Below are 14,415 nucleotides of genomic sequence, written 5' to 3' on the forward strand. Positions count from 1 at the left end.
CTTGGGGCAGTACGGATGGTGTAATGGTTAGCATTACTGCCTCACAGCACTAAGGTCATGGGTTTGATTCCCACCATGGCCCTAACTGTGCGGAGTTTTTATATTCTCCCCGTACTTGCGTGGGTTTCCTCCGGGAACTCCGGTTTCCTCTCACAATCCAACTAACAATATTAACCCTAGAATGTCTGTGTGTGTGTGTGTGTGTACATGTGGTAGGGAATATAGATTGTAAGCTCCACTGGGGCAGGGACTGATGTGAATGTTCAAATATTCTCTGTAAAGCGCTGCAGAATATGTGTGCGCTATATAAGAAACTGTTAATAAATAATAAAATAAATAAACAACCTCCCAACATGACCCTCTTCAGGAGGGACAGAATTATCTGTCCCTCCTTGTCAGTCATGTGCCCTAACCGCTAGGCTATGCCCTCAAATTTCAGGGTCACGCAGGGGTCCTGCCAGCCATGCTTCAAATTTTGGGGTATGGTATATACTAAACTTGAATATTTCTTTACTCAGAGAGAACTAGTATGATTTATGACTTATTTTATGATTACCATCTCCTGTGGTGAAACACCTTTCTTGTCAATTAACCTGTTTAAAATAGGTGATGGCAATAACAAATTAAGAGGGAAGTTCAGAAACCGCAATGTGTCCCTCCCGGAATGGGTCATGTTGGGAAGTATGGATATGGGGGAGTGGTTATGAAGGCTTACATGTTTTTTCCACTGCAAGCTCCAGATTTATTGTTTCCCACTCCTGCATAGTGCATATTGTAACAATTTTTATTTCATTTTGATTTCATATGACTTTTTTACTTGAACGTTGTGGTAAAATGTCCTTACTATACATACCTTTAGGATTGAGATGCAGTGGGACACGAGGCCACTATGAAAATATGAAAACAAATGGTTAAATTATTCTAAAGTGATTATTTTGAAAGCATGACATCTATCTATCTATCTATCTATCTATCTATCTATCTACCTATCTATCTTTCTATCTATCTGTATGCATATATATATATATTCTTATAAGTTGCGGCCGCTATTAACACTTGGTTCCCTACTAGCAAGAATCCAAACATCAAGTATCACAGGCAATGGTCTTATCAGTGCCCCAATCTTAACTCTCTACAGATATAAGAGATCCTTCCAAAATTAGCAAGTTTGAAAATTATAAAACATTTCTTAAAAAGTTACACTAGAAAAATGCACTCTTACTAAAGAGTGCTTTTTCATTCTATTTTATCTTTCTAATTTATACTTGCCTGATAGCATTTTGATCTGTTCAAATGTAAATAAAAAATTAAAGTATCACCTAGCATATACTGTATGAATTTTTTATTATTTATGTATAACATTAAATTTACAATGCATCAAATAAATTGGCTGCTCAAGATCCCCCTGTCCTCTTAGACTAAAAATGTGGGTATGACTGTTGCGGTTACCTAACCAATGTTTTTTTTGTATAATGGTTGGACATGTGATATACAGTATATTTATATATAATGTACACCTTGAAAATGGGGTCTTAATGTCCCAGAAACACTGGATTTTGTACCAATAAAACCTGTTTGAGTGCCACCGTCTGTCATATGCAAAGTGCCGCACATATATATATATATATATATATATATATATATATATATATATATATATATATGTTTTCCATCCCCTTTTGAAATGTAAGATTTGTGACAAATCAAAATGATTGCAACGTACTGTATATACAGTATGAGATGACTCAAGAAAAAGGTTTTGAGAAAAAAAAAACTTACGATGCATCTTCAATCCAGTCTTCATCTTCCAAAATTGCCTCAATTTGTGGATTTGTAATGACAACATCATCCAGTTCCAAGTCTGAAGGTTCAGATTGAGTTTCCATTGCTCCAATTAAATCCACTGTTGGCCTTTAAAAAAATATATTCATTTTTAAAGAAAAAAAACTTGAAATAGCATAAACTGACCATCTAACATTCTTTTAGCTCTAGAATCTAAAAAGTCTGCAAAGTAGGTCTGACACAATACTTGATCATAGTGAAAATAATAATAATTATTATTATTCCGTTTTATTTATAGGGTGCAACAAAGTGTCCACAGCTTAGTAGTACCATGCTAAATAGATAACTACATAAAGTTTACATAAACAAACTACAGAACAAAAAAATGATGTTTTGCACTGGGACAAGTAGAAAGCAAACACTACTTAATGAATCTGTACCAACTAAGTTGCTGATCAGAAGGATTAGAGCCCCCAGACATAAAAATGGTGATTTAAACAAATGTGCAATATTGATCGCAATAGTGCTAGAAGGAGAGATTAAAGCAAGAGTGACCTATCTGTGATGGCTAAAGTCACACACGGTGCGATTTCAGCCATTATCGCAGGAATTATGGTCACTGAGCGCTCCTGCAACCAGCCCTGGGCTTCCCCCGGCAATCAATTATTTTCCTGTGTGGCTTCTCCCGGCAGTGTCTCCATTCATCAGCGACCTTCTCTGGTCTCTGATTAAAACAGGACACTGAGCAATATATTGCTCCATGTCTATGATACTTTACAGTCTAAGGGGAAAATTTACAAAGACAGCCGCATAAGGCCGATCCCCGTACAAATGGGTACGAACGGGACGGCCATATACAACCCAAAAATCCGAATGGAGAATACGACAATTATACTAAGTTGTCAAATTCTCCTCATTCATATTTTCCAATGTCGTAGGCGTTCGTATCCATTCATATTTAACATAGGTGTCTATGATTGGAGCCAACCATAGGAGCCCATGTTAAACTTTAACATGGGATTCCTATGGAGCTAGCCAATCAGTCATGGAGTTCTCCCAGGGCCCACTGCTGATTGGCTGGGGGAGGACCCGGAGTCTGATTTCCCAGGCCAATCCTCCAGTTCGGGGGAGGAGCCACAAGTGTATACAAACAATTGGGGCTTTTCCAGTTCGATGGAATGGCAGATATGTTTTTTTTTTGTTTTGTTTTAACCCTGGCATGCCTACATGGAACGAAAAGGACGTGATCTCCACTGGATTAGTTGGTGGGTATAATTTATTTTCACAGCTACATGAATGGTTTCTACTGGACAAGTGGTCGCGCCTACGGTGGAATCCATAGGTAAGTATGTGTGTTTTATTTCGCTTTTGGTTTTGTTGTAGAACTAAAAGTACCAGCAAATCCATTAATGCCCCGCATGCTGGGACTTGTGGTTCTCCAAGTCCCTGCATGCAGGGGAGGCTTGCTGAAACTTCCACAACAACACCCAATAGTTTTTTGTCCTATTTTTACATCATTATCAGCCTTTTGCCTTCTGCCCAGGGGCACTGGGGACAGCCCCAGGCTTCAGCCCAGGCAAGGGTTATCCTGGAGGGGGACCCCTTGTTTGGGGGGGTTCCCACTCCCCCAGGGTACCAGCCCAGGCTGACCAGTTCTGGGTTAATGCTTTGTCATTTTGTCACTGGTATTTTGTTAACCAGGACCAGCCCTTGGGCCTGGTGCTGGTTTTAGATGTCCTGGGAACCCTGTTTTCTCCCCCCCCCCTGAATTTCCAAAACCTGCACCAGTTCAATAAGCCCATGGCTGGTTATAACCATGGAGGAAGGGGGGGGGGGTATACTGTTTTTATTATGTATGCATTTATTTATTCATTCATTCATTTTTTTTTACAGTGGGAAGCCTGCAATCCAAAAATATACTAGTAGGCTAAATGGCTCCCAACAAATTAATCCTAGAATGTCTGTGTGTGTACATGTGGTAGTAAGCTCCACTGGTGCAGAGACTGATGTGAATGTTTAAATATTCTCTGTAAAGCGCTGCCGAATATGTGTGCGCTGTATAAGAAACTGTTAATAAATATGGAGAACGTATAGGATCTCACAAAGAGAGGAGACTTGACAGCTCATAGCTCAGTATTTCTTGTTTAGTGTCAAAAAGAACCCTGATTGGTGATGGTTCTGCAGCAAAACACCTTGCAGTAAAGTGTGTGTGTGAGAGACAATTATAGTCTTTTGTACTGACATGTTGTGTTCAGTGGCGTAACTAGCAATTTTACACCCCCCTGCCAAAATAAATTCTGGCACCCCCCTCCCTCCCCCCTTCATTTTTTTTAAATGCCAGCAGCCACCGGGGATATTAGGCAACGCCGCCTGGGGAGTGGGGATCAGGGGAAGCTGGACATGTGTCACACATTCCCCAGCTAATAGCCAGCAGAGGTGAGCACGATCTCTCTCCCCGTCTCCCCTCCTTCTTACCGCGTCCTGTCAGGTCCGACTCCTTACCCCGTTTTCCACCTGCCACGCTGTTCCTGGCCACAGTAATCAGACAGCCTATCTGATCGCTGTGGCCAGGAGCGGTGAGGCAGACGGAAAAACTGTAAGTTCTCAGTGCTGTCCTGCTATTCTGCCGCCTGGGATCCCGGAATACACAGCAGCGCCGCGTGCAAGTTGAAAGGGCAGTGGAAGGGGAGCGCTCTCTGGCGAGTCTGGCTGTCTGTGTGAGGAGGACGCTCAGTGAACCTGTCACTGTATCCTCACACAGACAGTCAGAGAGTGCTCCCCCTTCCACCATGCTCGCTGCCCTTCCAGCTTGCGCACAGCGCTGCTGTGTATTCCGGGATCCCAGGCAGCGAATGTTATGTACAATGCTGTCAACTGTCAACACTGTGAACCTGTGCCCCGGTGAAGCCTGCTCCCCCCGCCATCGCTGGGGCTGCGGACCCCAAGTTACGCCACTGGTTGTGTTTAAGAAGGTATAATGCTTGGTTAACCTAAACCTCTAGGATGGAAGCAGTTCTGGAGCAGAGTGATAATGAGAGTCAAACACAGTGAGGGGGGAAGGGGAGAGAGAGAGAGAGAGAGCGAGAGAGAGAATAGTGGGAGTGAGTGCAAAAGAAAGAGGGGATACCAGCTGACATGAATGTTTTAGCTTTAACTAACAGCATAATTCCAAATATAAAATAGCTTTTGGAGCCTAGGTACCAATAGATTCCAAGAGAATTGTGCATCTGGTTTTCTGAATTGCATTGGCTGAGTTCAGAACATGGCCAGCAGCATGTTCATGATTTGGCCTCCGCCACTTAATTCACATATACTCACTTGTTGTTGTAGTGCGTCAGAAGATTTTTGGTCCGGCAGTACCTCTGCCTGCATACCACAACCAGGGCCACAAAAGAAGCCAGGAAAATAGTGGCTAAGACACCAATAGCCACAATGACCACAGTCTCCATCTCTTTACTGGGTGAGCAGGCCAGTCACGTGAACTGAAGCAAAATCATCTGAAACATTGAAGAAGAACAAATATGGTTACATTGTTATTAGGATTAATTAGCAATTAATATGAAAATTTTAATACATTTGGTAAGGATATTTCTAGATACTTCCTCATCTTTGCGGCCACCACTTACGCTACAGAACTTTGTAGGGTACGGCTAGCCGTGAGTGTTATTTTCGGGTCCACGCCACCCTCCTGTGTCCACGCCACCATTTATTACCTCTAGCAATGTTGTGGCGAGCGAAGCAAGCCTCTGAGCCCACAAGGGGACAATCGCGATTCGCCTAACGGCTAACATAACTGGTGTAAGCGGTGGCTGCAAAGATGAGGAAGTACCTATTTCTTATTTCAAGTTTTCATTTATAAATGTGCCTACACATGGTGGTGTTATAATGATAATTAGGCTGCTCTCTGCCTTAGGATGCAAACAAAAATAGCCATGGCCATTCTGGTGACACTCACATGTAAATGAATCTCACATGTGATTGGACTTAACCAATACTCAAGAGTAATCTAGGAAATTATGACATCACTAATGCACAAGGCTATACCCACTTTGTGATTAAAATAAAAGAGAGAGAGAGAGAGAGATGCTTACCACACTTTCCCTTTAAACTGGCGCACTGATGAATTACACAGGTTCTGTGTCTGCTTAAAACCAGGTGAAATGCAGGCTTGAAGTCAGCCAGCCGCAGAACTTTTAAGTGTCCTGGTTTAATGAAATAGATTAATTTAGACCAGTCTCAACCTTGATCCTTAAGGACCTCCAACAGTGCACATTTTCCAGGTCACCTGGCACGCGAATAGGTGCACTCATTAGTCACTGACACATGTTAAAAGATCACAGGTGGAGCTAATTATTTCCTCTTTGATTGTGTGTGGAGACCTGGAAAGCATGCACTGTTGGGGGTCCTTGAGGACTGAGGTTGAGAACCACTGATTTAGACAACTGAAAAGCCACCATTATGGTTTATGTGACAGGAGTCTGGCTGTTCTACCTGTGGATGTTTACCTGAGCGCTGGACCTGGGCACATATATATCCGCTAAAATGCCAGCTTCACTCACAGCAACTGTTCTTTTAGTATATATAAATAAATACAAATACAGCCAATTCAATTAATTGAAGTTTAGTTAAATATTGCATCCCAGCGCTGGCGATGCTGGCATTTTAGTGGATATTTTGAGGATCTCACACAGCAATGTTGCACTCAAAGGGTAAATGGCTCCAATTATTGCCAAAAATAAACAATAGGCCTGTGGTCTTTTAGTGCACAGATATTAAAATGAGTCCAAGTTCCATGCTTTTCAAGATTTGAGTAAAGCAGGCGGTCCATCATAAGTGACAAGTCACAATACCAGCACGTTTTGTCTCATAGAGACTTCATCAGGGGTACATCTTAAGCGCTCAGAGAGGCTCGCCTGAATCAAATATACACTCCATTCGATAAGATAATTGGTGACATCAACTGTTATCTAGTTGCCCTGAGGATTCAGACCAGAAATTAGAGGTTTTTTTCTATGTGCGGGTCATAATATTCAATTACTTTCAGTGTGAGCAGAGGTGAAATATTTTCCTCAGGTGAGACAGACAGGAGTCACCAAGGGTCTCCCAGGTGGCTGGACTGCATATGATACGTCATATGAGGTCCCTTAGCATAAAATGGCAAAAATTGATTAAGAATATAGCTGATGCTGGGTACAACTGCATATTGGGTAAATACAAGTCATAAATAGGGCAGATTTACTAATTTGTTATATTTCTGAGATTCATATTGCCCGATTGCGTAGGCATCCATATGCATTCGTATTTGGAGGAGGTATATACGGCCACCAAATGCAAATACGAATTGGCAGATTGTACGGATCAGTCAAATCCCTGCATGCTGCTGTGTATAAAAAATAGAAAAAGTACGTCAATTATTTGTCCCCAGGTTTAAAGAGCCAGTCCTGGTTTTAGAAATTCAGGGCCCAAAAGAATGGGGTTCCCCCTTATTCCTAAAACCAGAACCAGGCTCAAGGGCTTGTCCTATTTCCCAAAATATGGGGTTAAAATTACTAGGGGTCCCTCGTATTCAGGCCCAAACAGCCACCAGGGTAATGCCATAGTTAGGGGAAACTATTTATACTAGTTCCCCTGGCCAAAGCATTAATCCCCCTGACTGTTCAGCCTGGGCTCGGACCCTGGGGGAGTGGGGACCCTCCCAATGAAGAATGGGGTCCCCCTCTCCAGAATTACCCCAGCCCAGGCTGAAGCCCGGGGTGTACCCGTTGCCTCAGGGCAATGGGCATCGGGCTGATGATTGTTGTATAAAAAATAGATTCAAACTATTATGCATTGTTGTGGAACTACAAGTCCCAGCATTCCTTCACCATATGCAGGGACTTGGTGAACCACAAGTCCCAGCATGCAGGGCATTAAAGGGCTCGCTGGGTCTTGTAGTTCTACAACAATGCAAATAGTTCAATAAAACACAGACACACCAGTATACAGTAGTAAAACTTTAATTCACACTACAATCAAGCATTCTATACTCACATATTGCTCCACTGTAAGGTCTGTCACCTTGTCCAGTAGAATCCAACTATGTGAAGATTGGTCCACTTCAATCCATTTCAATAGTGTCAGTTACATATGATGTCCCCAGTAGTGCCAGTTACAGATGTCCCAAGTAGTGCCAGTTACACATCATGTCCCCAGTAGTGCCAGTTACAGATGTCCGCAGTATGTGCCAGTTACAGATGTCCTCAGTAGTGCCAGTTAAATATCCTGTCCCCAGTAATATCAGTTACATAACATGTCCCCAGTAGTGCCAGCTACAAATGTCTCCAGTACGTGCCAGTTACAGATGTCCCCAGTAGTGCTTTTAGCAAAAAAAGGTACATTCTGGAAACAATGGTTTTCAAATTAATTTGGATAAGAGATACCTGGGTAAGGGATACTCAACCTGTATAGGCATATTTTCCTCCAATACTTATTAATATCAATTTTCATGTTTGTGTTAGGGTACAGCCATATATACTGTTTATTATGAGTACCAATGTTTAATGAATGCATTGCCCTACTCTGACAGCAGGTTAGAATACTGCTTCCCCAGCTTGTTCATGCTTTAGAGTAGATATGATTTATTATCATATTCCATTAGTGCCTTTCACACTTTCAAGCATCAACATGAAAACAGTTGGTAGGCAAATTGCCGAAACAGATGATATGAAAATGCATGTATTCATTCATGTATAACATTATTCTTGCCAATGCCCCAATGGAATGATCTTATAGAGAATAGAAGCAATAAAACAACTCAATCATGAATAAGAAAATGCACAAGTCTCTGAGCCACATGCAGGATGTTAATGGTGGGTGTGAGGGAACATCCATTCATACCAAATTGCAGCTACAGTCGGTAAGTATAATGCATTACAACAATTATTGTTACAGCAATTATATTTCTCAATGTACGGTAATCTACCAAATTAAGTAGCTGTAATAAAATGATTACTGCTAATAATAATAATTGTAATAATAAGAGGTAATATAATAAAGCAGAACTTTCCTGGCAGTGCGACTGAGAAGCTTCCAGAGCTGTAGGTGCAAACAAGAAACCATGTTCTCTACATATATGTTTACCATTCCATGTGAATATAAGACGCAGACATGCTGCCTTTCACATATTACACATAATGCTGTTACCAAGAAATGCCTGTTCTTAATTCATATCAAATTAAAATGATGGTCTATCTGTATATTCCTATTAAGCACATTTTTCTCTCACACTTAAAATCCCTCCATTTGAGCAGTGGTATTATGTTTAATCAACATTTTCTTACCTAGATTTAGACATCACGGCGGAGTTTTATTGATAATTACTTCCGTGTAGGCCTTCCACTGATACATAAGTGGGTAAACATTTCTGCCTACGTTTGTCTTTTCCTAAATCATTAACAGGCTTTACAAAGGGGCGTGAATAACATTCACTTTACAACCTTACAACACGTATTTACCATTCGCCTGAGACATTTGAGACATGATCTGTCTCTCCTTCCATAGTGCTGCAATATAACTGCAAGGTTCAGTGTTCTAGAATATGTTGACTTAAATGTATACTAGCTTGAAACAGGATACCATAAATGTCAAGAGCAGAGGTGATGGGGAATGCCGAAGAGGTGGTAGTCCTGCAGAACAAATTGACAACCATTTCCGTACATACATGGTATTTTTCAGTGTAATTTGAGCAGTGTCATGGGAAGTCGCAATCATTTTAAAAAGTTGTCTTCTATGAATGAGGAAACATTGGGCCTGTATATTTTTGTGAATTTGGGGCTTTTTTATGTAGACAAAAGTCATGAAATTAAATGCTCGGGCATAAGTAATAGCACCTGAGATCGCCAGAGGTGTGGAATGCTTCCGGAACGTGGATTTTTTTTTTAAAAGCAGCAATCATTTAAAAGGCAAAATCTGGATTGACACCTTAAAAAATGCTTGTTTGGCATCCGGCACATTTAGTGAACTCGGACGCTATTACATGTGCTCAGGAGTGTTGAACGATCCCCCTGGGCATCCACAAAATATGATCTTTTCTATTCATTTCAAAACTGCTTCTGAAAACATTGCACATCATCACACAAATCTGTATTTAGCAAAGAGCATCCTCCGTTACCTAATGTTTCCATTAGCCGGTGCAAATGTCTACCTGTCCAATACCATCACCATCATGGTTTGTAAACCTATGTGTATGTGTGTAATCCATAGTTGCCTCCCCACTTGCATTTAGCAGGAGACTCCCTGAAATAATAGCAATCTCCCGGACTCCCTGAAGGATATAGTAATCTCCATGACTGCACCTAACCCAGTTTTTCAAAGATATATACATTCAAATAGAATCATCAGTGGCATTTTTTCTTCATTGGTTAAAAAGCACGGAATCCCTACAGTTACATGCATTTTAAATGAGGTTTCTCATGACCACTTATATGGAACCACAATACATGAACAAGCCCTGACACATATCAGCATATTTTCTTCCACAAGTAGAACTGACTGCTTTGGGGCACATATACACATGGATGTAAGTCATGTATGACATGCTGCTCAGATGTAGGAGTAAATGTCTGCGCTTCTTAGTGTCACCTTCACAATTTCCCTGACATGCTTTTTCCAAAGTAGGCAAGTATGGTTAAATTGCATTTGGAACTTATTGCATAGACATCAAACCTATAATCACATATATGTTATGCTGAGTGAGAAGAAAATTCATATCACAGCAAATAGTTGCAAACAAATGAATATTACAGGCAGCTATTTTTTTGTCAATACTTGCTAAATCTCCCAAAGTATTTAGTTATTGTTATATAAAAATATCTGGTACTTGTATACTATCACGGCTCCCATCGCATGCCATATGTAGTGGCATGCGATGGCATGCGATGCGATTTTTCCGGTTTTTATGCATTTGTTGAAAAAAATCGCATGCCATCGCATCGCATGCTATCGCATCGCATGCGATGCGATGCTATGCGATGCTATGCGATGGCATGCGATTTTGATCACAAATGCATCCAAATGCATTGAAATTAGTAGCAAACATGTTAAATGCACCCCAAAAGTCTTTTTTCACACTGTACCACCCCCACTATCAATGCCAACCCGAAGCGTGGCGAGCGGCGGCGGCGGTACGCGTCCTACGACCTTTTCATACCCCCACGTCGGCGTGGAGTTGAGAATAGAAAGTGTGGCGAGCGCAGCGAGCCCGAAGCGTGGCGAGCGGACACGGATACCTTCACAGGTATCCGTGTCCCCTTGCGGGATTCACAGCTATCCGTGTCCCCTCGCCACGATTCGGGCTCGGTGGCTCGCTGCGCTTGCCACACTTTCTATTCTCAACTCCACGCCGACGTGGATAGTGGGGGTATGAAAAGGTCGTAGGACGCGTACCGCCGCCCCTCGCGGGCTCGCTGCGCTCGCCACACGGGTTGCCGTTCATAGTGGGGGTGGTACAGTAACAAATGCCCTTTGGGGTGCATTTAACATGATTTTAACACATGTCAATGATTTCTGTGAAAAATGGCATTGCATCGCATTCGATGGCATGCGATGGCATAGGATGCGATGCGATTTTTTCCTATACGATGCCCATCGTGGGAGCCGTGATACTACACAAGTTCCAAATATCTTGCTGCAAGCATTTTATCTTTTGCAGTGCAATTCAAACAGTCTGGTTTAAATGTTTAAATTAATTGTATTTTTTTTTTTATTCAAAAAGGTCTACAATGAATGCTGAACAATGTTAATGTTCTTATTTTAAAGTGGCTCACCATTGGATCTGCTACTAGCACTAGGGCTGTTGAGCCTGACTAGACATTGGACTTTAAAGGGTTAAACCCATATATGGAACTAGACACGACCTTTGGGTTGAGGATGACATCTCGGCTCAACAGGGCACTGTGCAAAATTCTACTACCATATACAGTATATTCTCTCTGAAACTATTTTTCAAATGTAGCAAGTATGCAGTAAATCCTAATGGTGCACATGGGAAAACACTAGGGGCACGGCACTACTAATAAGGGTTTTTTCCCTGTGTCTTGCCTTGTCTCTTGTCTCTTTATAATTGAAGACCTTTGTGATTAATACTGTATATAGGAAGAGTAGGTGGGTCTCCTGCATCCTACCTGCTACCTAGTGAGCAGACAGAATTGTACTGAAGTTGGCAGGAGTGCGTCAATGTATAGAGAGCGTTGGGCTTAAGGATGCACTTTGCACCAGAGCTGGTGGTGATTGACAGCTCAATAGGCAGCTGTATGTAAATGCACCCTCCAATTTGTGACATCAGTTTCAACCAATCGGGCAGCATGTATGGTGAACATGCTGCCGATCTCTCTGCAGAGATATCTTCCGATAAATTGATCTTCAGATAGGACTAATTCAATCATGATCGCATGGTCCTTATCAATTGCAAAGTCCTGAGATCAGGTAATCGCCGCCCGCCAGTGTGAAAACCCGCCCAGTGTAAGTCTGCAACTTGCTTAGCATGGCTTGTGAAAATCAGCTGGATCGTCGATTAGCTGCAAATCCATTCACTCATCATATAATTATTTTTCCGGTGTGCAGTCTGTGTAGTCTGTATGTGTAGCCCAGGACTTACCTGAAAGCTGCTATAGAAATAGAATCTGACATCACACGCCTTCCCCTCAATTGCCTGGGCACGCCTGTGTTTTCTTTGCCACTCCTAGAAAATGGCCGGTTACCATCTCAGTACTTGTGTATTTTGGCGGCGCCCATCGCATCGCATACCATAAGGCATGCGATGGTATGCGATGCGACGCGATATCACGCCATACTGTACAATGTCATACAATTTTAAAATTGTATGACATTGTACATGGCATACAATGCCATACAATGCGATGCGATTAAACATTGTATAAGCACCCTAATGGGTGCTTACAATGTGAAATGCACCCCCACGCCACCCCCCCACTATAAACGTGAACCCGAAGCGTGGCGAGCGCAGCGAGCCCGCGAGGGGCAGCGGTACGCGTCCTCCGACCTTTTCATACCCCCACTATGCACGTCGGCGTGGAGTTGAGAATAGAAAGTGTGGCGAGCGCAGCGAGGGGACTCCGATACCTGTGAAGCCCACGAGGGGACTCCGATACCTGCGGGGCTCGCTGCGCTCGCCACACTTTCTATTCTCAACTCCACGCCGATGTGGATAGTGGGGGTATGAAAAGGTCGGAGGACGCGTACCGCCGCCCCTCGCGGGCTCGCTACGCTCGCCACGCTTCGGGTTCACATTTATAGTGTGGGGGTGCATTTCACATTGTAAGCACCCATTAGGGTGCTTAAAAGCACCCTTTATGGTGCTTATACGATCTTTCATCGCATAGGGGGCAAACATCGCGTCGCATCGCATGGCATGCATCGAAAACATTGCGCGATGCACATCAGGGGCGCCGCTATAATACACAAGTACCACCATCTCCAAACTACAGCTTTCTGTCAATTACCCTGCATCCGGCCAGCGATCAAAAAAGTATCATGAATTTATCGCAGGATGGCCTTGCCCATCTGTACTACAGGTTGTATGCATACACAGTCTATAGATAATTTCCCGGCCTGTCAATTTGCAGCCGTGTAATCAGGTCTGAATTAGGTCCACTGTGTGTACCCATCTTAAGACATACAGTACCTGCAAGCAAAAATGACTTTCAGAGCAATCCTAGTCACACAGGACCCGGCGGGCGAGAGGGGGGGCTCTTTGGCAATACTGCAGCAATGGTTTATAAGGAAATACAGTATCTGTACCTTATTAGACAGAGATCTCCACTCGTTTGGTACACTGTAATATAATTTAGAGAAAAACTTGGGCTAAAATATTCAAGTATTCTAGTGTATAAGTAGAGATCAAGTATTCTGCATCTCACAGAAAGATTTAAATCAATAATAGGATTAAAATTCCTGCTGTTTTTAGACTAGCTGGATCGAATATAAGAAAATGTTTCAGTAATAAAGCATGATAACAAACAAATACAGACTGTGTGTATATATATATATATATATATATATATATATATATATATATATATATAAATATATATATATATATATATATATATATATATATACACACACATAAACACACTCACACTCACACACACAAATACACACATACACAAAAACTATAGCACATTATAATAAATGAAAGAAGATTAGAATTTAATATCCAAAAATGTATTCCCCAAAAAATAGCTTGGCCATAATGCATAAACAAGCCAGTGATAAATACTGGACTGCACAGAACTAAATGAATCAGGCTGGCTATAAAAAGCACTCAGTTTCATCTCATTAGTGGATACACCTGTCATATATCTATCTCTATATCTATCTATATATATCTATAGATATATATATATATATATATATATATATATATATATATATATATATATATATATATATATACGGAAGAAGAGATTGATGTGCGCTCTGTCTATTTCACCACTTTAGTACATTAATAGTTATACATTGGTGTGTAAAATTTGTGTTTATTCCAATTTTCTTTACAATGATAAAAAAATGAGTTTGTACAATATTTGATGCAGATTACAAATTCAGATGACAGTTTTGTTCAAATGAATGACA

At 41.6% G+C, this 14,415-nt stretch overlaps 1 protein-coding gene across 2 annotated transcripts in view; it reads right to left on the reverse strand.

Moving 5' to 3' along the window:
- The window catches only part of TMEM98 (transmembrane protein 98), a 47,505-nt gene that overhangs the window by 29,086 nt on the left and 4,004 nt on the right, over positions 1-14,415 (reverse strand). Inside the window, exons 1-4 of one of the 2 annotated variants that reach the window (XM_083147316.1) lie at positions 9,102-9,216; positions 5,101-5,279; positions 1,780-1,911; positions 854-887 (exon numbers count right to left, since the gene is read on the reverse strand). In XM_083147316.1, coding sequence (XP_083003442.1) covers positions 854-887; positions 1,780-1,911; positions 5,101-5,231 — 297 coding nt within the window. In that variant the 5' untranslated portion in view covers positions 5,232-5,279; positions 9,102-9,216. Of the gene's footprint in view, positions 1-853; positions 888-1,779; positions 1,912-5,100; positions 5,280-9,101; positions 9,217-14,415 lie in introns of those variants that run through there. The other variant, XM_083147317.1, reaches the window with a different exon arrangement.

Source organism: Crinia signifera, chromosome 6 (genome assembly GCF_055691185.1).
Source record: "Crinia signifera chromosome 6, ASM5569118v1, whole genome shotgun sequence".
NCBI classification, from domain to species: domain Eukaryota; kingdom Metazoa; phylum Chordata; class Amphibia; order Anura; family Myobatrachidae; genus Crinia; species Crinia signifera.